The 25,609-nt window shown below is 41.7% G+C and overlaps 1 protein-coding gene across 7 annotated transcripts in view; it reads left to right on the top strand.

The window, feature by feature from the left end:
- The first annotated feature begins 757 nt into the window (after window positions 1-757).
- The window catches only part of KCNJ2 (potassium inwardly rectifying channel subfamily J member 2), a 63,130-nt gene continuing 38,278 nt past the window's right edge, over window positions 758-25,609 (top strand). For 3 of the 7 annotated variants that reach the window (XR_007769010.1, XR_007769011.1, XR_007769012.1), the window contains exons 1-2: window positions 758-871; window positions 5,875-8,678. Coding sequence is in view for 1 of the 7 variants with exons in the window: in XM_050920817.1 (XP_050776774.1) it covers window positions 6,097-7,380 (1,284 nt within the window). In the remaining 6 variants the exon portion in view is untranslated. Of the gene's footprint in view, window positions 872-5,874; window positions 11,275-16,491; window positions 16,527-18,955; window positions 19,052-20,669; window positions 20,723-25,609 lie in introns of those variants that run through there. The other 4 variants (XR_007769008.1, XR_007769009.1, XR_007769013.1 and 1 more) reach the window with 4 other exon arrangements.

The following is a 25,609-nucleotide window of genomic DNA, read 5'->3' on the forward strand; positions in this document are numbered from 1 at the left end:
CCACTCGCCCTATCCCCCCCAACCCTTCTCTGACCCCCACTTCAACCCCCTCCCTCATTTTCTCTACCCTCCCTCTTTCTTTAGTCTCTCCAGCCGGGGGGGCGGCAAGTAGGGCAATTTGCCCCAGGTCCCGCAGGTGTTTCGGGGCCCCTAGAGCTTCTTCCTCTCCAGGTTTTCGGCAGCGGGTCCGGAGAGGAAGGACCCCCCGCCGCCGAAGACCCCAGGTCCCCTGAATCCTCTGGGCGGCCCTGATCCAGCCCCTGAAAAAGTCTCTTCCTCCCCAAGAACCGGCACATACCCGCCCCCCCCTTACAATCTGTCTCCACCTCCAGCTTCCCTTGCAAGGTGCGTCCTCCCTCTGCGCACCGCTCGCCCCCACGAAGCGCGGCAGCCGGCAGCGCCTCCCCGGGGCCGGATCGGGGCAGCCCCGCGGCTGAGCGAGGAGCGCCGCGCAGGTGAACCGCGCCCCAGCCAGGTGCCACCCTCCCCGGGGCAAGAGGCGAGCCGGTCCCCGCGGCTCGCCAGCCGGCCGGGGCAGGGCAGGCTCCGCGCTCGCCGCAAACGCCCCGGCGCCCGGCTCCAGCAACCCCTTGCTCTGGGCAGAGCCGAGCGCTCCAGCGGAGACCCAGGCACGGCTGGGCCGGCCTCCCGCCTCCCATTGGTCTGGGACAGCCCTGGAGGGCGGGGACTGCCGAGCCGGTATTAAAAATCACATGGCCGCCCTCAAGAAAGAGGCAGTGGCTGATGGAGTGTTTGAGTTGCAAACGGAGCAGCGGGGTAGGGAGCTTGGGATTGGTTTGCTGATTCCCCCTAGCCACTGGATCTTACCCTCTTTTATGTATATCCATCCCCAGCTTAAATCCACTACCAGGTAAGGAGCACTTTCTTTTAACCTACATCTTTCTGTAGTGAAGTGTGCTACACAGTCACCTCTGCAATGCCACCCTCCAATGTCTGTGCCTGCGGGGGGCGGGGAGGGGATCAGTCTATACGTGTGTGTTTTACTATCAGGTTTATTGATTGCACTTTTCTGCATAGTCACATGAAGGGAGAGCTTTACCATTTCTCATACACCTTACCGTTTAATTAATCTCACTAGCACATATAATTAGCTAGGTATGCTTGGAACACTTGAGCATCTGCTTGTGCTCATTTTATTTTCTCGAGTCACCAGCTGCCACTGAAATATGTTGTATTTTGGGGGAGGGCTGGCAGTTAGCATGAAAACTCTCCTTTCCTCTGTAGGGTGCATCCTTTTCTTTTTGCTTATTATTTCAGGGATTCAAGAACAGAGGGAAAAGGTCAAAGCACACAGAATTACAGAGTTTAGAACATTAATTTTTTAAAAAATTAAAAAAATCTATCACCTCTTGCACAACACATTGGCATTTATTCATAACACTGCACATCGACTGTAGTCTATGAAAGATGCATCAAAGCAACTTGTGGAATTCTTTCTTAATGGGTCTGGCAAAAAGAAGAAGAAAGAAAAAGAGCCATTGTGGTTTGAGTGACGGTGGAGAGATTGCATCATTTTAACTTGATTCATGACAGTTAAGAAAAAATACATATAGGAAACGGCAGACTTATTTGTGGCTGTATTGTACAAGCTTTTCCATTTTAACCAGGCAATTGCTTCACATGCACTTTGGAGACTGTCTGTAGATAGTAGTTGCAGAGCATGCTTGAAGTCTGTTCTGGGTGTTAAAAAGATGTGTTCCCTCCAGATCTCTACTCATCAGGCTGTATCTAGTTATGTATTCTTTTCTGTGTTCTCTGCCTTACCTTTACACTTGTTTGTTTTTCCATCCTGCTGGCCAGCACATCAACTACACCCCCTGGTGATGAATATTTCATTTGTAGTTACTTTGTCATCATCTAGAAATATCCTGAGATCGGCAAAGGAGCAGGATCTCAGATGACGGTGCCACTTATCTTTCCCCTTTTTCTCCATACACTTTTTCCTACATCACCTACTTTTCTTTTCTCAAATGTCTTCATGAAAATCTGTCATGATCCAAGCTAGCTTAGCATTAAATACATAATATGCCTCAAATCCCCTAGCCAAAGCAAGTAGGAAAATGAGAAGAGGCTGGGCTAACAACTTTTAAATAATATATGGGACTAGGGAAAGGTCACTGAGCCTTGACACCTGAAGATCTGTGTCCAATAAAATAAGAGAGCATGGGGTTTGGGTTTTGCTATATATCTTGGCAGTGTCTGTTTACTAAAGAGGGAGGAAAGTAGCAGTTGTGCTCACTTAGCAACATGTGCGCTGCACACACGACACAGGGTAATGTGGCGTCAGCTTGGGAATAACTGCCCAGATCGCTCATTAGCAATCTCTCTCCCAACTCTTGTAACATCTCTATCTCTGAGCAGTCTGAAACCCTCCTGCACATTTCTCTTCCACTCACTCAGTGCAAATTACAGCCATCGGATGTAATTATTTTTCCTTGTGAGCTCTTAGAGATTTTGTTGTTGAATCAGTGTTTTTCCAGAAAAGCTTCATTAATAGTGAAGTCCCCTTCTGTTCCCCCTTTCCAAGCCTCCCCTCGCAACATTTGAAATTCTGATCTCCCTCACTGTAGTGAATCTGTACACGTGCCAGCAACTGGTTTTAGTACTTCTCTGTGGTGAAAACGGTGTTGTTTTTCTGTGGAGAGATAATGGGGTGAATAAAATAAGATAATTTAGTTTATGCCTGACTACACGTCATTATGCAATTCCCCCCGCCCCCCGTGAGGGCTGTAGATTTGGTCTGCTCTTTGTACTCAATGATAACATGAGAACGTTTGGAAAAATTAAGCTTGTATTACAACTGTGCAGCAGGTGGATTTTTAAAGTAAGGCATCATATTAGATTTTTAGCCCAGGTCTGTGCATTTTTAGCTTTGTACACACTTTTTGTGTCAGGCCTGACCCTGTATTCCTTGCAGTCCCCAAACTCTCACTGCAGCCAACTGGAAGAGTTTAGGATGCACAAAGTTCAGATCCCCTCACTGGTGGACCTGTTGATCCTCCTCCCCCCCCCCCATACACAAGGTCCTGATCCTTGAAGTCAATGGGAATTTTTGCCATCTACTTGACTGGGGGCAGGATCAAGCCCATTGTGTTTCACCAGCTGTGAGTCTGCCTGCTGAAGTATTGCAAACCCCCCCCCCCCCCCCCGCCCGGTATCCTAGCTACTCAAAGCACACACAAGGATGAGAGGCAGTTTGTGCTGTTAAAAGACCATAGACAGCTATCCTATGACCAGCACTGTAACATGGGGTGTGCCAGAGTTTTGTTGTCTAAACATCCAGAAAGTCTATCAACACAGGAAAGAGATACCCCAAGGCTGTATTTCAATGTTTCAGGAATATTTAAGCCAAAGTAGCTGCAGTTTTTGCTTCCAAAGGCATAACACGTGCAGTGGCACAACCATTAACTAATAATACTGTGCAGATGTACAGTAGGTGGAACAAATGCTATCATTAGCAATGGAAATATGACAACGGTAGGTGCCTATGGCTATTTTCAGGGTTCTAAATATGGTAAGCTATTTGTAGGAATCTGCTATTGTGGTTTCCGTGATTTGTGGCATTCAAACAAATTTCTTGGGGTCAAAAAAAACCTTTTTTTTTTTTTTTTTTTGGTATAAAATTGCACATTCAGGTCCCTCAGATTTCACAGTTGTCCCCTCCCCAGACCCCTTCCCCTTTGAAATCCAAGAGACAAGGCAGAAAAATGACTAAATTAGTTCTAAGGCTACGTATTTCCATCAACTTGGAGCAAAACCTGCTTAGAACATGGAAGTTCAACATGATCATACTTTTAGGATGTGGTTTATAAAAGTGATTAATCTGCAAACCAGTGCAATGATTTTGCAATGAGCTATTCTTTTTCATGGAACATATAAATAGTAATTTGGCTTTTCCACTTGTATTTGGTTTTAGATGCATTTTCAAGCCAACAGAAAATATCTCAAACTGAATGTTAGACGCATTCCTTCGCTTTAGAGAGCTATATATTGGCAGGAATGAGACACTCCGTTCTTATCACCCTTTCCCCACATTAAAGAAAACAAACATACAAAGGGAACTTTATACGATGCAAACAAAATATTCAGACAGGTGTAAGCTTAACAGCACCATATCATCTTTATACATTAATGTGAAAGCTACATTCAAACTGGATATTTTGAAAGTTGAAAGCTGCCAAAATGTATCACGCACTGCAGGAGTCACAGATGACTAATCTCAGGAAATATGTGTTGGGCCACATTTCTTGTAGAGTAATTTAAAGTGTGTGTATGTGTGTGTGTTTAAAGCAAACCATGAAGTAGCTCTTCAGGAAGAAATGTCTTATGCATGTCTATAAATATCACTTAATCTTTTTGCTTGTCACCTGCTATTTTCTTACATACATCTGCTTACCTGTGTCCTTGTGATGCAGCTGTGAGGTGTAGGGGACGGAGGAATTAAGAGATCATATGTTGAACTCTAGAAATTCCAAATCCGTCTAGAGTTTTAACCCTGTTATTGGACCAGGGGTAGTTCCTATCCACAGTATTACTTTTTACCAGGTCAGGAAGAACAGCTAGAGTCTGTGCAAACTATTTCACATGCAGAAGTCTTAGAAATGAGTTTGCTTAATTTTGTTTATATCAGTTGACAAAAGACATCTTAGTGTACAGTTCCACTTATGTGATTGGTACTTAGATCTCCTGCTGTGGCAAACCCACAACAGACATTATTTTAAAATCAGTTAAGACTTTCTTTTTTCCTTTGGTTGTGTGTGTGCAGGGGTGATTATTACAATTCATGCATTTTGCCTCCTCTGCAGTATTTCAGTTAAATTTCCTGCAATATAGTAGGTAACTTAATGGATGATGCGCTTGTTAAAAGCAAACACTGAGTCTAAGCCAGACCTCTATGAAATGAGTTTGGTGCCCTCCAATCTCAGCAAACACATCTTGTATCCACTGTGCTATGTCCTAACCATTGACATTCAGGACACAAGGGAAACTCGGGGCCATTTTCCTTTTGAAGGCAGAATCCCCTTTATCTCCAGAGAGGAAACTACCTTGTAGCTACCATCAAAGGCATCACAGAGATGTTAGGCCAATCCTATTTCTGTTAAAGCCATTTACGAAGAACTTCAGCAGGAGCGGGATGGGGCCTCATTTGATTTGTGTGTTGATTTCCTACTGTGAATTTAATGATTGTATGGATCCCATCAAATTGCTGTGGCTTTGGTTTAAATAGTTGCCAACTTAGTCTGTATGGCTTTATTCCTATAGCTGGCAAAGAATGCACAACTTTTGCTTTAATGGAGTAGTAAAAGGCTAAATTCTGCACAAGTGTAATTTAATGGAAGTTAGGGGAGTATTACTAGAGCTAAATTTGGCCCAAGGAACCCATAATCCTCATAATGCATTTGTTCCTCTAATTAACGCACACCTGTATCTTGGCTGGAATAGACCCTGAGACACAGGCTTCTATGTCATTGTAAATCAACTTGAGACTTGAACAGACATGCATGTGTTAAAGCTAATTCACTGTTCCGAAGTAAACCAAAGGTGCAGGGGTATGTACTAGATAGATACGTGTATTTTCTGCTGTTAAGTGAATATTTCTTTAAGACCTGTAAGACGTGTTCACTATAGTGCTTGCTGCAGAAAGAGTGATGACTTCTTTGCATTACTGATGTCAATTTTTGTCGATGCATAACCATAAACAGAGAATCTTTGTGCCCCAGGACAATTCCATGAATAGAACTGAATAGATTGAAAAACGAACCGTGTGGATTTGGAGGCTGGGGTCTTTATATAGCTTTGATTCATTGTTCTGTCCCTTTGAGTTCTAATGTGCAGTTTGTCTTTCTCTTGCAGACCATGTGCTCTCCATGACGGATGTTCGACTGCTAAGCTAACGCGGCATGTCAGAAGACTCGCCTTGGTAGAGCCAAGAGTTGTTGGAAACTCCAACCTAGCCTTCTTATTTTTTTCTGTGTGTGTGTTCCTCTAGAACTTTCAAAACTGTTTCTCCAAAGGGTTTTGCAGAAACTCAGACTGTTTTTTAAAGCAGAAGCACCTCAGTCCACAACAGTAGTGATGGGCAGCGTGCGAACCAACCGCTATAGCATCGTTTCCTCAGAAGAAGATGGCATGAAGTTGGCAACCATGGCAGTTGCCAATGGCTATGGGAACGGGAAGAGCAAGGTACACACTAGGCAGCAGTGCAGAAGCCGCTTTGTCAAGAAAGATGGACACTGCAATGTCCAGTTCGTTAATGTGGGAGAGAAAGGACAACGTTACCTGGCAGACATCTTTACCACCTGCGTGGATATTCGCTGGAGGTGGATGCTAGTTATCTTCTGCCTAGCTTTCATCCTTTCCTGGCTTTTTTTTGGCTGTGTGTTTTGGCTGATTGCTCTGTTGCATGGGGATCTGGAGGAGTCAGCAAACTACAAATCTTGTGTCTCCAATGTGAACAGCTTCACTGCAGCCTTCCTCTTCTCCATCGAAACTCAGACAACGATTGGGTATGGTTTTAGGTATGTCACGGATGAGTGCCCCATTGCAGTCTTCATGGTGGTTTTCCAGTCTATCGTAGGCTGCATCATTGATGCCTTCATCATTGGGGCTGTCATGGCAAAGATGGCTAAACCAAAAAAAAGAAACGAAACTCTAGTCTTTAGCCACAATGCTGTTGTGGGCCTGAGGGATGGGAAGCTGTGCTTAATGTGGCGTGTTGGAAACCTACGGAAAAGCCATTTGGTAGAGGCACACGTGAGAGCCCAGCTTCTTAAATCCAGGGTCACCTCCGAAGGAGAATACATCCCCTTGGACCAAATAGACATCAACGTTGGGTTTGATAGTGGGATAGACCGCATATTCCTGGTCTCCCCAATTACAATAGTCCATGAAATAGATGAACAAAGTCCCTTGTATGACTACAGTAAGCAAGACATGGACAATGCAGACTTTGAAATTGTAGTAATATTAGAGGGCATGGTGGAAGCTACTGCCATGACTACCCAGTGCCGTAGTTCATATCTGGCAAATGAAATCCTCTGGGGCCACCGTTATGAGCCTGTGCTCTTCGAAGAGAAAAACTACTACAAAGTGGACTACTCTAGGTTCCACAAAACGTACGAAGTGCCCAACACACCCCTCTGTAGTGCCAGAGACTTAGCAGAAAAGAAATACATTCTCTCTAACGCAAATTCCTTTTGCTACGAGAATGAAGTGGCCCTCACCAGCAAAGAAGAGGACGAGAGTGACAATGGGGTGCCTGAAAGCATGAGCACAGACACCCTCCCAGACATGGACCATCATAACCAAGCTGGGGTGCCACTAGAACCTAGGCCGTTAAGGCGGGAATCGGAAATATGACTGACTGACTTTTTCTCTATTATCGTTTGGTTTAAAAGAAAAGTACGTCGGTCAAAGGCACAATGAGCTGAGAGTTGACCCGAAGCAGTTTTCAGACGATGGTACTGTTGAAGAAAGGCGTGAAGACAAGCGGTCCTGAGGAAACTAAGCCAGTTTTAGGGCTGTCTTTAGAGGAGAGATAGCTGAAAATGAACTCTAATCACGAAGCACTAAACAATGTCTAAGTGTGACCAGAAGGCACATATATATTGTAGAATAAATTATGTATATATTTTTTTACAAAACTTGAACTTGCAGGCGAGCTTTGGTTGGGTTTTTTTTTTTCCAACTTTTTCCAGAATGCTTCTCTCTAGGGAACAAGAATGTTTTTAATGGCATAACAAAGGCAAGAATCTGCCTTATTATTATTATTATTATTATTATTATTTTATTATTATTATTGTTGTTGTTTTAAGAAAGCTGCTGCTAACTACATGGACACAAATTGTAATTATTTTGTGGCAGTGTAGTTTTTTCTTTTGTGTAATTTAAAAAAAAATGTCAACATTGAATTTTGTGGGTTGAAAAGCTCACGATCACACTTCAAAGAGGCCAATGCGGCCGTATAGTCTGAACTTCTTTTGAGGTCAGTAGTTTGATAGCTAGAATCAATTTTTCTCTCTTTTCAGTTACATAAGGGGCATTATGTAACATAAGGCCAATTGGTAGCCTCCAGCAAAAATTTTTTTTTCAAGGGGGGAAGGGAGGGGGCTGAGTTTAATTCTCTATCTAAAAATTAAGTTAAATCTACCTAAATGGATACCAAAGAAAATGCACAGTTTTGCACAGTGGAGTTTATTTCAATGAAACGGGCTGCTTTAAACAAACAAAATTTGAACCTCAGACTTCTTTTTTTTTTTTAAAAAAAAGGGCCTCATTTCGCACCTTATTCAGAAAATAGAGTGTAAGAGTCGGATCTAAGTAAGCAAGACATTTTTCTCCCCTCTGTGGGAAAACGAGCTCCCTTTCTTTCTTTTTATAAGAAGGAAAAGGCGGGGGGGGGGGAGCAAACATCTGTTCTTTCCTGTTAGCAAAACACCAGCGAGGCTACAGCAGAAGGTCAAGTGTTATTCTACACACATTCCAAAACTGCTTCTACAACTTAGAGGGCCCTTTTAGAGCTGACCCGGCGTTCTGAGAACTGAGCCATCAGACATGCTGCAGGCGGTCATTTCATTTCCAGTTAAACTAGGCTAGAACCATGCAAAGCTGCTGATCTGCGCTAGGCTAAGTCGGCTGGAGCAGGCATTTAGGCGTAGGTGAGCAGAGCAACAGTCAATCCCTGGGGAGTTGGGGGGTGGGGAGAGAGGGAAGTTGTAACAGAGCAATCTGAAAGAGCATAGGGATGTGAATATTTTGGGAAAATGCTTCACTTTGGCAGGGCACGGGTGTCAGACCAGGTGTAATAGTGTGCTCTGGATCATTTGAAAAAGGATTATTTGCAGATAATACTGTAAAAGAGTTCCCTCTCCCACCTCCTTTTTACCTGTAAACATCGACTGAGCTATCTGTGGAGGATGAAATATGTCATCAAGCCTTGTGACCTTTTGTAAAGCCATGGCTCTAATGGTATTTTGGCCCCCTTGCCAAGAATGCTTTAATGTTTTCTGTGCCTCTGAGATCAAGCATATAACTTAGCTGTACTTGAAGGTTCCTTGCCTGTGAATCTTCCTCAAGGAATAGGTAATGATGGTGGTGGTGACAATAGATTCTAGTCAACTCTTTTACAGTATTGGATCGCTGTATGCCATTAAAAAACAGCTTGTTCTAGGTCTAATGTCTTCTGTAAATGGACATCTGTGAAGGCCTCTGGCCCCTTGTAGCCCTGCCTGAAGGAAATGCCTGCAATGACGTGGTGGTTTCTGATAAGATGGTATTTACAGTAACCTGAGTAGGTGGGTTCTATAACTGTGGAAATTTTACATTGTAAAGGTAGCTCTGGATATTCTAAAGAGGGCAGATGTTATTTAAATGCAAGTTCTAAAACTATTTGGGGCGGGGAGGGAATTAAACCCACAAGGCAACTTGAACGCAGTCCTGGGTCATAGCCAGTGAATGCAACTGAACGCTACTTGTGCTGCTATTGTGATATTCTTGTAAAGGAAAACAACTAAACCAAAGAGTATTCAGTGAAATGTAAAACAAATGAAGATGCAATGGGGGAAGGGAGGAAATGGGGAAATGAGCTGGAGAAAAGGGAACCTTTTCCCCTAATTAGATCACTCCAAAATACACAGTGCCCCACTGAGGAGACTTGAAAAATCAGAGCAAGGGACAGGAGATAAGGGAAAATAAAAAACTTCAGTTTGTTTTGTTTATTTTTTCTTAAAGAAACAAAAAAAGGAAAAAATCTGAAATTTCTGGTGCACAGTTTTTTTCGAGTCACAAAAAGTTTTTCAGAAATGTTTTTAAAATGTACATTTTATAAAGTTTATCAAGTATTTTCATATTTAAAGCCAAATGTAAATAGAAGTCTGTAAAGGAGAAGAAGAAAAATGAAAAATTAAATAAATCCATAGGAAGTATAAATTCAGTTCAATAATTTCTGCTAGCTAGTACCTAGATGCTACTGGTTAGCATGGTTTTAGCAAATACTTACAAGCCTTGTAGGGTTCCTAATGCTATGAACTTCTGTTATTTATTTAAGCATGGACTTTTAATTTGAAAATATTTTCTAGTTACTGGCATTTTTTAAAAAGTTACAAGCTTTCAGATTGCTATTCTTGTTGAGAGTGGATACTTAGGTAATTCATTGCACTCTCTGCTGGATTTATTTTATTTTTTAAATAACCCTTTGTCTCTACTGACTGAATCTAGCATTGCAGATTTGCACTCAGCCTCTGACTTGTGAAAGCTGCTAGGAAAGAGACCTGACCTGCAATGTATATTTCATGGTACCCTCCCCACCCCTTGTTCATATCTCAAATGGTTTAAATACATTTCTGAACATGCCTTGGTAAGCTCAATGCAGGTCAGACTATTATAGGGTTGGTTAATTCTTCTTTTTTTTAATTTTTTTAAAGGCATGCACAGTGACTGACAGCGTTCATACTTAGTGATACTAGGCCAAAGGAATCCCTCATTTATGGCCTGATCCAAATGCCTGTTGAAGCAAATGGGAGTCTTTCCATTGGCTTTACAAGTTTTGGATCTGGTCCTTAGGCTACGGACTGACCCCAAGGATGAAGTTGGCTCAGTGTCTTTAGTGTCTGGCACAGGTGGTTTTATGTATTTTGCTTGGGGAGTCGGGGAGGACTTAGTTATTTCTGCCCTTCCCTGAAAATACTTGAATAAGACTTAATGTCTGAAACATAATACCGCCTACAATGACAAAAGGCATTTGTGAGACCAGTTGGGCTATGTTGTTTCTCTCCTCTGTCTCTTTGGTGCAACTTGTTTTTTGGATAAGTAGCAAGGGTGAAAATCACTACATTTTAGTTATGTTTAATGATACATTCTCCCAATCATGATAAATTTCTGTGGTGTTAACTTAGCACTTGTTCTCTTTTGGCAAAGACAAAGGGTTTGTATGTTTTTATCTGGTCTCCTAGGTCCTTTTTTTTCCATATTGGATTACAAGGTAAAGCCGAGAAGTACTGTAATGTCTTTAAACTATGGCTGCTCTTGACCATTTAAGGCAGAAGGGTGCTGCAGATTTGCCATCCCACCGCCAACCAGACATTTATTTTGCAATGACTCTTGATCTGCAGCTGTTGTAAGGTGAACAATCGAGACATTTGACAATTGTCCATTACTATTTTCCTGTTTGCAGCCTTTTTGTATCAAAGTCTTCCTAATGTACTGCACAAATCATGAATTGTACAGATTTTTATATATTATGTCTTATTTTATTATTTCTAAATAATAATAATTAAAAAAAACCCAATGATCTTGTGTCTGTATCTTCTGCGTGTGGCGAGTGGGTCAGAACATCACCCTTTAACTGTATTGCACTAGTGCCTGCAGCCAAGGTAGGGGACCCTGTGAAGTGCCTCCCACAGTAACACATGCTAAGAGACGGTCCCTTTCCTCAAAAGCTTGTAATATTAGTAGACAAAGGGTAGGAGGACAGGTGATACTCTTATTTTGCAGATTAGGGACTGAGGCACAGAGCCTCATTGTTTCCTATGGCGATTTACACCAGATGAGGATCTTCCCCAGAGTGATTAAGTGACTTTCTCAAAGTCACACAGGAAGATTGTGGTAGAACTGAGAATTAAACTCAGGCCTTCAGAGTCCTACTCCAGAGCCTTAACTACGTGACCAGTGCTTAATTTGTAGTGAAAGAGGTGCCGGGCCTTAAGCAATTAGGTGCTGCGACTCAAGCTGTTTTTTTTTTTATTTTTTACTTTCATAACTGATGCATCAAGCCCAGAGGTGCTGGGGCTATGAATTGCCAACACTAGAGGTGCCAGGGCTCAGCCCTGGTGGGGGGGAGGGTTAGCTCCGTGGTTTGTATTGCCTTGCTAAACCCAGCATTGTGAGCTCAATCCTTGAGAGGGCCATTTGGGGATTGGTCCTGCTCTGAGAAGGGGGTTGGACTAGATGAGCTCCTGAAGCCCCTTCCAACCCTAATAGTCTATGAAACTCCAGCACAAATTAAGCATTGCATGTGACTATCCTTCTCTTAAGTACAAAGTGTTTGTACGCAAAATAGAGATCACATTAATCAAAATGATGGTGAGAGAACAGATTACAAGGTGCCTCGAAAAAAGTGTGCATGTATTCACCAAGAAAAGACAAGGCGGGAAAATGGGCAGCCAGGGCATAAACTGACCTCTGATGAGGTTTGGGCATGGATTTGAAAATAAAATGGGAGCCATAATGCCAAATGCCCATGTACCATCCCAAAGGGATGTTCCACATTTACCTCTATTCCAAATAGACTTGGTTTAATGATCTTAAACATCTTAGATCATTCTGCATCATGAAACTGACATCACAATAGGCCAAATTCTGTCCTCAGGATGCTCCTATGTAATGCCTCTGGAGTTATGCTTGAGTATCTGGGAACAGAATCTATGCCTCAAATAAATAGGCTGAAACCCAAATGCACTTCTTGCACCATTTTTTGTGTCTCTGTCCTTCAATCTGACTTCTATTCTGGGCTTTGTCACTCAACTCCTTATGTGACCTTGGACAAGTAGCTTCAACTCTCCATGCATCAGTTCTCCTGTCCATGATATGAAGACCAAAATATGTGCCCCTTTTTGTAAAGCAAGGTACAAGATCTGATCTGGTCTTTGTCCTGCATTTGATCATTTAGGGTTGAGAGATGTGCACCCCCCCACTGATTTGAAAACTTAAATTCAATGGAACAAGTGGATGTTTAATCCATACCACTATAGTGATACCCTCTAGTTTTGCTATAATGCTATGACTGAGAAAGACACAAGGACAAACAGATTTCAAGTTTTGTGCCTCTATATACAAGGAGCTGGAAAAAGTGGAAGATTTTACAAACTATCCAATATTGTCAACATAAGCACTGCAGAACTCCTACTCAGCTCAAGAAGATTAGGCCAAAGTAATCAAGATTTAAATATATTGTAATATCCAAGCACAGTATGAAGAGTTTCAAATTGAGTTTGGCACTGAGGTCCTTAATAGTATATAAATGAATCTCTAGTATGATGCTTCAACTCAGAACCTTTTCCTCTGTAAGGACTCCTGTTGTAAATTCAGCTTCCCTTTTCAAAATCTGTTTCTTAGAAAGGTAGTTTATGTGCTGCATTGAAACTTATGCATATCCAGAGTTTTGTTTTTAAACAGGGCCAAATTCAGAGCTAACGCATAAGGGACCCCTTTGCAGTCAGACTGCCTTACCCAAAATTAAACTGTTTTAGAACTAGAACTTACTGATTTCTCTAATCAGTGTTATTGATGCAGAGAAGGTCAGCAGAAAGTGAATGTGAAAGGGCCAGATAATGGAGAAATTCTGATATACATAAGCTGAGAATTTGGCTCAAAGTATGGAGAGGCTTATTTTAAGTGACACTGTAGCCTGCCTTCCTGTTATTTGCTTCTCTTACTGTGCTGCCCTCTTCTGGTCCCTCTGTATGCATTATACCGGTGCAGCCTCCCATTGGTAAAGTTAGACTCTGTAGGCCACATTCAGAGATGAAATGTGGAAGTAACAGCACCAGTATTCCAAACTCTCATGATCATAGTGAGTGTCTCACAATCCCTTTTTTCATTTCAATCATGAGCTCCTAGAGTAATGGAATGATGTGAGGATCTCAGCTTTTATTTAAAAAAATATATAGACTTCATGGTTGCGGAGTAAAGCCTGAACATGTGACATGACTGTAACCTAAAGGCTCAAAAGACAGAAAAAACACTAAAAAGAATTTAAACTTATTTAAAAAAAACTTAGCATTTTTCAGCCAGCCTAATGATTGTGGAGGGTCAGAGTCATGACTTGAAAATTTTAAGGGTGTCAGTGTTGGGGGTCAGTTTCATACTAGCAAGTGGGTCAGAGCATTTTAAAAGGGCTTGTCTAGAATAATGAATTTGCACTTGTGTAACTATTTAGACAGTATGCTCTTTGGGACAAGGATGGTCTTCTTGTTTTTGTACAGCACCTAGCGCAATGGGGCCTTGGTCCATGCCTGAGGTTCCTAGGTGCTATTGCAATGCCAGTAATAAATAATTATTAGCAATAATACATTGCTGTTGCTAGAACAGCACAAATCATATTGTAGATGCACTACAGTGAGGACACTTATCCTGGTAATATATTAGTTTAACTCACATCAGGGAGCACCTAGTCTTACAACAGTGAAGCATATCTACAAGGAGGATCTGCACTGCAATATAAACCCACAGTGAACTGAAGTCTTAAGTTGAAATAACATATATATTTTGAGAAGGGGAGGGGCATAGCATATTTTTGAGAAGTAGAGGGGAGGAACAACTGTTGAGTTACACTAACTAACTCTCAAATCTTCAATTCACCTCTGAATCTGGCCATCAGTGCATAAGTGGTTTTCTACAATCTCTAAGATGCTATTGCTTATTTAACCTCTGTAGCTGGAGAATTTCTTGCTCAGAAGAATCAAAATTACCTGACTTGCTGAAGATCTGTCTTCAGTGGCGGCTAGGTTGCATGGCATCTGGAAGCATTTCAGACTTTTCCAGTTAATTGCACTTATGCTGAATTTAGACCAGTGTTTAGTTCAAAAACCTAGCAATGTGGGTCTAGACAAAACTGCCAGTGCTACAGAATCTGAAAGTCAGGCATTCTAACTGAAGAAGACACCCCAAAAACAAGAGTAAGAATCTTTCCATGCTTATTAATCAAGAAAATATTTACAGCCAGAAGACCAAATTTTCCTCACTCACATGGGTACAAATCCAAAGCAACTCAACTGAAATCAGGAGATAAGTAAAATCAGTAGAGTTACTCTTGATTTACAGAAGGCAGTTGAAATCAGAATTTGGCTTGGGGTGAAGGAGCAGGAGGAATCTCCTATAAAATACTTAGGGAAGTGCCCCTATATGTATTGAGAATGCTGGGGGAACTACACCTTATGAGAGATGGGAGATTCACTAGGGTAGATCACAGATGATGGCATATCTATAGGAAAGAATGTTGTAATGGATATAATTGTGCCAGGGAAACACCAGGGATATTATGTGAACTATTCATATCACTTCAGCATGACAGTCAGAAAAGAGACATGTAACATAGGCCAGAACTGTGAACAAAGACCATGGGCAAACGTTTCAGTGCATTCGGCAATTCTCCAACAGGAGCCCAAATCCATTCCTAAATCCCTACATTTATCTTGCATGCAGGGTAGATTTTCTTTTGTGAACTCTCGCTGTTACCTAAAATCCAGCACGTTCACCTTAATGCAAGTTCTTGAGGAGTGAGAATTTGCAATTCCTCCCATTTGCACTTTAGCTTACGACTAGGCACATTTTAATGCCTTCCTTTGGCTTTTTCCTTTTCTGCAGTGGACTGGTAATAACACTTTATCTTGAAATTTGAATAGTTATTTGCAGATGTTGGGGTGTGTGCGCATGGGTGGGGAGGCGGGGTGAGGGAGAGGATAACACAAAAGTAAAGAAAATGAATATTACAGAAAGCTCAATAGTATATAAAAAAATACAAGCCCTGACGGAAATGGCAATTCTTTCAAGGGTTTCCCTAAGTACAGGCTTCGTTCCAACAATGCAGTTTATAGTCTTACCAAAGGTACAAATCCAACATATCGCCTGGCAAGCAAATGTATTTTGTAGGACTGGGCAGCCTGGGGAAAACCCACCTATTTAAGCGGCTCAAATTTTATTTTATTCTTTAAAAAATAAGTTCCCTAAGCTTGTGGGCTGAAATACAGTCAATGAGGAAGGACAGAGGTAAAGCAATAAGCTTTTTAAAGAGCCTCACAAAGACTCATACAAGTTAGATGCAGTGAATTATGAAATAGTTACTGGGCTGGTGGGCATTTTATTGCTCATTTCATGTTCCTTCTGCTTTCTTTCTGGAGAGACACTTAAAGCCTGATTCTGAATGACTCAGGCAAAACAAAGTGGGTTTGGCTTCAGCGTGATTCTGGGCTGAGAAAGAACTGGAGAATCAGGCCCTGAGGCAAAGAGGTGTGATCTTCTGGTTTCAATGTAGGCCTGTGCAGAAGAAAGTCATGATCTCTAATCCCAGCTCTGACATAAGAATGTAAGACCATAAGAGCTGCTGTTCTGGGTCAAACCATGGTTCAATTTGCCCACTATCCTGTCCTCTACAATAATCCACACTGGAGCTTCAGGAGGGTGTAAAGAATAGGGCAATTATGGAGCTTTCCACTCCTGGCTTCTGGTTGTCAGAGGTTTAGGGTTGCCTTGAGGATGGGGTTCCCCCCCGACCATCTTGGCTAATAGACATTGATAGACCTATCTGGCCTGAATTTATCTAGCTCTTCTTTGAACCCAGTTATACTTTTGGCCATCACAACATCCCATGGCAATGAGTTCCACAGGTTATTTGTGCATTGTGTGAAAAGGTACTTCCCCTGGTTTGTATTACACCTACTGCCTATTAATTTCATTGCTTTTTGTATTGTTTGAAAGGGTAAATATCGCTCTCCATTCACTTTTTCCACACCTGTCATGGTTTTATAGAACCCTATCATACCTCTCCCCCTCCCAACATGAGTCATCTCTTTTCTAAGCTAACAGACCTAATCTTTTAAGTCTCTCCTCATATGGAAGGCATTGAATACCCTTCATCATCTTTGTTGCCCTTTTCAGAACCTTTTCCAGTTCCAAATTCTTTTTGAGTTGCGTTGTCCTCTGTAGCCTTGAGCAAGTTACTTAGGGCCAGATGAGGTGAGACCATTGTATGGTGGCAGAGGGGTGAGCAAGAAGCTCCCTTTATCCCTGACAGCAGGTCACACAATAGTCTTCTTCTTCCCCCAGGACATAGGATGTGGAAAAGGGGTTGATGAAGAGTGGGGAAGAGGCGGGGTTATAGCCCTGTACCTCCCCACCGCTGCACAGACTGGTGCATCAAAGGGAACCAACAGGGCAAGGAGCAGTCCTGGCAGAGGTAATGTCTCTCTGGGGAACTGCTGTCATGCATACAGGCCTCTCTATGAATAGCAGGGGTTTGGTTTGCTCTGGCTGGGCAATGATCCTCCTCCTCCTTCCCCAAAGGTGTGGAGAAGTGTCTACATCATTGTGGGGATGTGATTCCTCTATGTGCAGTGTGGGATCCCTTGGGCTGGAGCATGCTATAGAAATGTTACATACAGTATTGAATCTGCTGAGGGGAAGGGCTTGTGCTATCTCTCCAGATCCCCTGACATGGGACTGAAGAGGGAGTTGAGAACGAGCAGGACTGGAAACAGATAGGAATAGGAGAAACTAATGAGGGATGGGGAAAAGCAGAAGCTGCCAACTCATATCCTAAACAACCCCCAATTGCCCCTTGCCCTCTCCCAGATTAGGGGCAAAGCATGCTGCTAGGGCATCCTACTGTCTAAACTCCAAGCTTAAATAAACAGCAGCCTTAGACAAATCCTTAACCTCAGACAGCCAGAAAAAGAACTTTGGTAGAGGCCAAAACAGAAAGTGATAGGACAGCTAATTATGGAATGAAAATGGAGGTGGCTAGGACACAAATGGAGGAAAGAACTGAACGACATAACAGGACAGGTGCTGGACTGGAATCCCCAGAGCAAGAGGCTATGAGGTAGACTAAGGACAATTTGGAAATGCACAACAGAAGCAGAACTGAAAGTCATCAAAAGGACCTGGGGAGAAGCTAAGACTGCAGCAAGAGATCGGCCAAGATGGAAGGCAGTGGTGAATACAGTGGCCTGTATTTTAAATGGAAAAAAGAGACATACGTCAAATAAGTCTAGGGTGACCAGATATCCCAATTTAATAGGGACAGTCCTGATATTTGGGGCTTTTTTTTATATAGACTCCTATTACCCTTCATCTCCTGTCCCGATCTTCTCTCTGGTCGCCCTAAATAAGTCAAGCCCTGCTGTTTGGACAGAGTGTGCGTGAAGCTCATTCTACTGTTGCCCTGGAGAAAACCAGAGGGCTTTATTCTTCAGGGATGCCAAACAGGCCTTCACCAACATGCAGTTTTCTTAAGGTGAAACATATGGTTGTGTGCCAATCATATTTGAATACACAAATTGGTTCATTAAATATTTTGCATAATATGTCAAGTGTGGTGCTGCACGGTTATTCCGGTGTTTCATAACGCTCTGGGAGGGGTGGGGTGAGGTTCTTTGTAAAGAGTCCCTGGCAGCACAGTTTAGTGAAGTGCACGCCTTTTATGGTTACCGTGGAAACCAGGAAGCACCACGAACGTTGCTATCAAGTTTTAAATAGTTAGTCAAAAGAAAATAAAGAAAAAAACTAAACCAGGATGCTTAGAGATAGCTATCTAACAAGCTGTGTTTTCATGATTAAACAGCTATAAAAATGTGCAGTTTTTACTTGCCTCTGAGACTAATCTTAAACTGAAATATCTCTCTTCAACCTAAATCATTATTAGGCCTAATCCAGGCTTTTATTTAATTGTTATACAATAGGCTGGTACCAGCAAAGGCTGGGTTTGAAGGCTACAGGTTAGTGACATGGGACCTTTATGTACATGGATTAAAATCTCCCATGGCCAATGCAGTGTTTAAGCCTTATTTTATGGGCATTAGTCATTCTCTCAAGTGATGTTCAGGTCTTAGTCCTGTGGCAGGGGTGAAGTTCAACCTATAGCCAGATATAATTCAGACCTTCAAGTCTTTGCAGCAGAATACATTTATGATTCCTTTGTATGTTTTGGGTAATAGCACACACACAAAAATCCAAAGAGAACTAAAGAGACAGGGCCAGTAAATCATTTTTTCATGTTGATACCTGTAGTGACTGTACCTTTACAGGGAAGGCAGAACAAGTAGTTAGTATTGTCTCTATTTACACCTTAGGCAAAAATGCTTTGGTTACAGCACTTTTATTTAAGGTACTGCTGTGCTCTAAAAAAATGGAAACGGACAGATGCATCTCTTTATTTTCACAGATAAATAGGTGGAACCTCCCCCATTAATCATCCCAGTAAAGAATTCCAAATGGGAAGGCCAGACAAATATGATTGAAATTATGGAACAGATGAAATGTATGTAACACAGTTCAAAGTAAAATCCCTATTTGCATAGATTAGGCAAAAGGACATGCTGGAGAGGCTAAGAAACCTACATGCTGATCAAGTGCTCCACCCACAGACTGACTACCTGTATATTGCTGCATATATTAGGGACAATTGCTATAGCAACAGCTGGAGAAGGGAACACTTCCTGGTTCTTTTATACCTGGCCCACAAGCAAATCTGGTATTGCATTAAGATTGTGCACCAAAGGTACAACACACTAAAAACACTTCTGGCTGATATCTCCTTTCAAGGATTGCTTAGTTCTGCCAGGCATGCCGAGCTATGCCTTTAGAGCAGGGGTTCTCAAAACTGGGGGTCGGGACCCTCTGGGGGTCACGAGCTGTCAGCCTCCACCCTAAACCCTGCTTTGCCTCCAGCATTTATAATGGTATTAAATATATAAACAAGTGTTTTTAATGTATAAGGGGGGTTGCACTCAGAGGTTTGCTGTGTGAAAGGGATCACCAGTACAAAAGTTTGAGAACTACTGATTTAGAGCTTGTGCACAGAGGCTCAAATTTACAAAGGAGTCTAAGGAAATGAAGACAGTGGGAGTTTGAAAATTCCACCCTTATCTGTCCCAGGACTGGAGCCATTTCGCTTCTGTTTTCAGAAGCAGTTCACTGCAAATCTGAGATCTATTTCCCCTCACCCTGCCCAGTAAAAAATAAATACATAAATAAATAGTTCCACAATCCTGACATGGGTACAGATCTCAAGCATTCATGGGGATTCATGGCCTTTTGGTTGGACTTTAAAATTCTTAACTGTTTAACCTAGCAGAGAATTTCCATGGTATTTTAGTTTAGGGCTATTTTGGTATACAGCTGCTAGGCAGAATTGGGGAGGTAACTAGTCATGATACAAAATCTTTCTCCATTAGTTTATGACCTTTAAATGCACTCCAGTTCAAAGTTGAAATGATTGCATGGTTGTCATGGTTATTGGAGTAGTTGCATATCTGAACCCTTCTTTGATCTCTCTGGATATGTCTACACTGCAATGTAAGCCCACCGTTAATAGAATTAGAGTTAGCAGACCCTGGGTTTGTTAACTTAGGTCTTATTTGTAACTCCAGGTTAGGAATTGTTGAACACTGGATCCCAACCTAAAGCTCTAGTATCTATACTGCATTATGCAGGCCCGACTCCAACTACTCATATCCCACACTTCCTAGTGCCCTTCCAGATGTGGCCACTCTAGTCTTTTGTTTGTGGTGCAATGTGGGAAAACTTGACTGTCCAGAGGACAAAGAAAGTTGATCGTTGGAATTGTGTGATATATTGGGCGAACTCCCAGAGCGCAAGTCCAGTGGGGCTGCATCTACACTGCAAAGCAATAGAGCTTGAACCCTGGGTCTTGGCTTGACTCAGGCTCAGAACCTCCATCCCTGTAGGGTCCTGGGTTGAAGCCCTGGGTTAGTGTCCACAGAAGGGGGTAGGCTTGAGCCTGAGCTCGAACCGTGTATACATACCCTCTGAGTGCACCTTCACAGGTCCCATGCTTTTACTGCTCTTGGGATGAAATCTTGTGATTTTCCCACACTTAGACTGGGTCCTGTGCACTAACTAAGCTTATCTAACAGATCCTACTGGATTTGGTACCTGTAGTTCTTTCCTTTGGAAGCTACGACTATTGGTAAGTACAGTGACCAGACAGCCTTTTCAAACCAAAATATTGTTTAATCTTAACAGTAGAAAGAAAGCATAACATAAAAGGAAAAGAATTGTTAAAACAAAAAAAAGTTCTGCACACCTGTCTATCTTATCTACAGTCTAGCTCTCCTCCTGATGGGAGACCCTGGTAAGTCTAATTTCCCAGACACACTTTGTCTCCTCTGTGTGTACTTATGGCTATGGTTGTGCATATCATAAAAATTCAACCCAATTCAGGACGATTAGAAATCTCATCAAGGGAGTACATGTTTTGCTCTGTAAACTGGTAACATATTATAGCTGGATAAGAAACAGTTTTCCCATCCCATGGACATTCTGAGGATTTTCAATTCAAGTCAATCAAAACATTTCATTTCAATAATTTCAGAATGTTTTGATTTTGATCTTTTCTCTTTTTAAACCCTTTATTAGTCTTAATTTACTAAAATTTCTAAATGAAAGGTCATTTAGCTTAAAAAACCAGCACTTGCTGATTTGAAAATGTCAAAATGAAACTTTTAGATAATTTCAATAAAAAAAAATTCAAAATTTTTTGCAGTGGAGACTTATAAAAACTGACCATGTTATGCAAATGATTTTGGTTTTAACAAATTGGTATTTTTTTGGTGAACGAAGAGTTCATCAAAACATTACCATCCAGCTTCATAAGATATCATGATTTCTCTATCAGTGACACCTTCCTGGTGACAAGGTTTCATTGGTGCCATCAGATATGGTTCACTGTACTTTGTATAGGCACAAAGCTTCTACTTCGTAGGGGTGTTTCCGTATTGTGAGGGGACCTTGATTATGGACCTGCTACCTATCACCTCCACAATTACAACAGTCAGCCAGGGGATTTTCCTTAGCAAGGATAGGACATTATTTATTATTCATCCTGAATGGTGGAATAATCCTAAAACTATGCTTTAGGGGATCATCATCCATGCACTTGTCTTACTGGACACACATTTGTCCCTATCCAAAGTGGGAGACTTAGATGCAGCCTTGAGAATTTAAAGTTCTTTCCTTGAGGTTCAGCAGCTACAAATTTCAAAATTGGTAACATACAGACATAATTTATATCACAGGGAGCAGAGAAAGCTGCTTCTCTTTTTCTTGGCAGGCTTATTTCATTTTGGAATTGTGCAGCTTTTCATCTCTGGACTCTAAGGAAAGGATAACATGCAGCATAAAAGTAGCATGATAAATTGTGGAAAAATATCCTCTGGGTTCTCCCCCCCACCTTCTGCTCTCACTGTACTTATTCTAGTGCTCCAGAATTCAGTGGTTAGAATGCATACGGCATTGGCATATGTTATGGCACCTTTGGGATACGTTAGTCATAGGAACAGAGCTACTGGTGCTTTACAAGTGTATTTTAAATTTGGCTCCCTTGTGTGTGCTCTGATGCAACTGTGCTTGTCTGCATGTCTGGGTAGCCTTTGCTTGTGGGTGTCTCCCGAGATGCCTTTCAGCTCAAGAAAGGAAAGACATCATTTATATTTTCCAAGATAAGTGTGGGGCCCCTCTGATATATTGGTACAGGGGTAGCTTGTCATTGAGCTCAGCTGCCACCTCTGAACACCAGCTTCCATGCTGTGGTTTCAGCGACAGGTCTGTCACTTCACCTCCTAGCACTTCAAGCTGACTAACCGGAGTTGAGAGAGGGCCTTTGTTTGGACAGTCTTGCTCCTGTCCCCCCCTGAGTACCATTTATCCTCTACTGTAACGTATTGGGAACGTTTGCCCGTACCTTTCTCAGGCTGAGGCGGAAGCAGAGCTGTGAGCGCTGGCCTCTTGGCACATGGACCACAGTATTGCTCTCCTTGCAATGCTTCCTTCCCTTATGATCAACAGGCTTCAGAGGCTGAACAAATACCACCGCCAGTCGTTTGACTTGGCACCAAGCGAAATCATAATAGCTGTCTTAGCCGAACTGCTGTTGTGAAGGACCAGATTGCCTGTGGGATTCTGCCCTCTGTGCAGAAGAGCTGAAACGGACTTGACCTGGGCAAGAATTCTGCTTTTTTCAAAAAACTCATTCACATCTTAGGTTTAATAGGCAATTGGGCTTAATTAGTTACTGATTATAAAGCTCTTTGGAGATGAAAGCGCTATATAAGTACTCTATATAAGTGGTTTTTGAGATGTCTAGTGTTAAGTGGCCTCAGGAAACTGCAGTGTTGTGGAGAGCATGTTTTTCCTTTTTAAAATGAGTGAGGTTTGATGTGCAAGTAGAAGAAGACAAATATATTAAAATGGCATAGTCTTCATTGCCTCTAGCACAGTTTTGGGCAGCTACAATGTTACCTTTAGCTTTTTCCTTTGGGGAACAGCAGGAAACTTTCTGTTCATCAGCAACACTTTAGAGACACTCCCCCACCAAAAACATCCCGACTTGACCTGTAATAAATATGTCACGTCAAAGAGAATGTGTTTTATACTGGGGAAGCTCAAGAGAAAGGCATCAACACTTTGGAGTGCAAATTTGTTGTGGCATCTTTGTTTTTAATTCTTTTCAGTTAAATTGTATTGTCTCTCTTTTCCTGAGGAGTACAGGTTTTTTGGCAGTAGTTGGGATGTATTTGATTAATAAGTATGTAAATTTACCTGATTTTGGCCTGTTTCTGTAGCTGCTCCATGCATGGAACTTCTGCGGACATCAGAGGCAGTTCTGTACCCTGAGCAGCTGCAAAATCAGTCCCTTTAATCTCTAAAGAAAAGCTTTGCCAAATGGATTGGAGCACAAGCTTAAATAAAATGTTGAAATTGTCACTCATTTAGATTACAAGCGGGTAGCCCAGGGAACGAGGGAATACTGCAGCACTAAGCTAGCCTAGCTCTGATCATGATTACACACTATTAAAGTTGTTTGTGAAAGAAAATGGCAAACTCCAGCAAAAAGATGCAGGGAAGCTCTTGAACTACACAACTTCCATACAGAGAATATCTGTTTTCTTAAGAGGCTTATGGATATAATTTTAATCATATTTTCCAGATAATACTTTGGATTTGCCTGAAACATTTTCAGCCGTTTGATACTTCATAGGGTTTAATAGTGTTGTTGGGGAGGGGATCTTTTTTTCTTTTCTTATTGAGTTATTTTGCTGTTGTGCTGTATTCCTCAGGGGGCTGTGTGGCTAAGGTTCATTTCCAATTAAAATCTGGAGCCAGATCCTCGGGTGATGTAAATCAGTGTCGATCCACTGACTTCAGTAGAGTGTCACGCCAGCTGAGGATCTGGTTCCTAGTGGTAAAACAAATATCAGTGTGTTATGTCTGTTCAGACCCAAAGTGGCTTTTCTTCATAGCTAGAAGAGCTCAAGTGTTCCAATAGCTCCAACAAACCTACATTCAACTTATATCGATTTTGAGGGCTTCAGTGGGACTTACATGATGTGTAAATCTTATTCTGCCTTTATCCAGTTCTATGCAGTCTAGTGCTCCCATTCATTTCAATGTCATTTTGTATCATTATTAGGATACATGAACTTTCCATACAAGCATTAGCAAAACTTAATTATAACCTGAATTGTTACCTTTAAAAGACCCAATGGTGCTTGATCAACCCCATATCATTAACTGTTTATTTAATTTTTGTTCAAATTCCAAACAAATTGGTAACCGTATATAAGACTATCAACTTGATCATAACATATGGCTCTCTGCCATTTTTTCTATTGAAAAGATCTCCCATACTTTATATTTCTCCATGCCACTAATGCTGAGGATCTATCTTTTTTCAAACAACAACTTATTACCCATCTGGCTGGTATAGTAATTGTGTTATCAATAGGTTCTTCCCTGGGTCAATAATCGGCTCTGAGCTATAACCTAATAAACGGCAATTTGATGTGAATGCTTGAAGGACTGGGCCCGTCTTCTGTGAGTGAGTTTTCAGAAATGCAATATTTTCTTGGAATTTGTTCCTAACATAGTTTTATAATTAGTCAATCCATGAGCTTTGCATTTCTCCCAAATAACAGAGATCAACATCCATTACTTGATATTTTCCTGAAAGGAAAAATCAAAATGATTTTTGTTTGAACAGATACTAACTGCCAGTTGAATCAGGAGACCAGAATGGAGTACAACAGAGAAGGTGTTTGAAATCAATTGACAGTAAAAAAAATCTATTAATATTGAATGCTTTTCTAGATGTACTATTTGTGTATAGACTTCCCTGCATGCTAATTGTACCTCCTCATGATCATTCTTATTTTATTATTTGCATTACAGTAGTGTCTATGAGCCATAATCATGAACCAGTACCCCATCATGTTAGGTGCTGAACAAATAGAAAGTATTAGAACAAAAGCTTTTGGGGACACGGACTGTCTGTTTCCTGGGGGACCAAGACCTATTTCATTCGAAAGAGGAAACATAGGATGTTGGGCATAATTCTCCTTTCACTTGTACCACTTTTACACCATTGTAACTGCATCTGCTCCTGATTTACACTAAGGGAGGAGGGAATTTAGGATTTTAAAAGCCCCACAACTGTAACAAATCTATGAACACAAAGTATGGATAAAATAAATAAACTCCACAGAACCAGACAGTATAAATACATATAAATACACAGGATCCAACAAATTAAGGATTCAATCATGCCAGGTGCTGGGTGTCCTAAACTTCACTGACGTCAGTAGAGTTAGTAGGTGCTCTATAAAAGAGGGGAGAATCAGCCCCTTATGTCTAGGTGACATGGAGCTGGCATAACAGCTCTACAGTGTCCCGTCTGTGTAACGTATAAGATCAGACAGTGCTTCTACACTCTGGTTGCTCGTGACTGGAACAGAGACTTGGAACACCATTTGAACCATAAAGTGGAGGTGAAAACTTTCATAACAATATCTATTGGCAC

This window comes from Gopherus flavomarginatus, chromosome 12 (assembly GCF_025201925.1).
Source record: "Gopherus flavomarginatus isolate rGopFla2 chromosome 12, rGopFla2.mat.asm, whole genome shotgun sequence".
Taxonomy (NCBI): domain Eukaryota; kingdom Metazoa; phylum Chordata; order Testudines; family Testudinidae; genus Gopherus; species Gopherus flavomarginatus.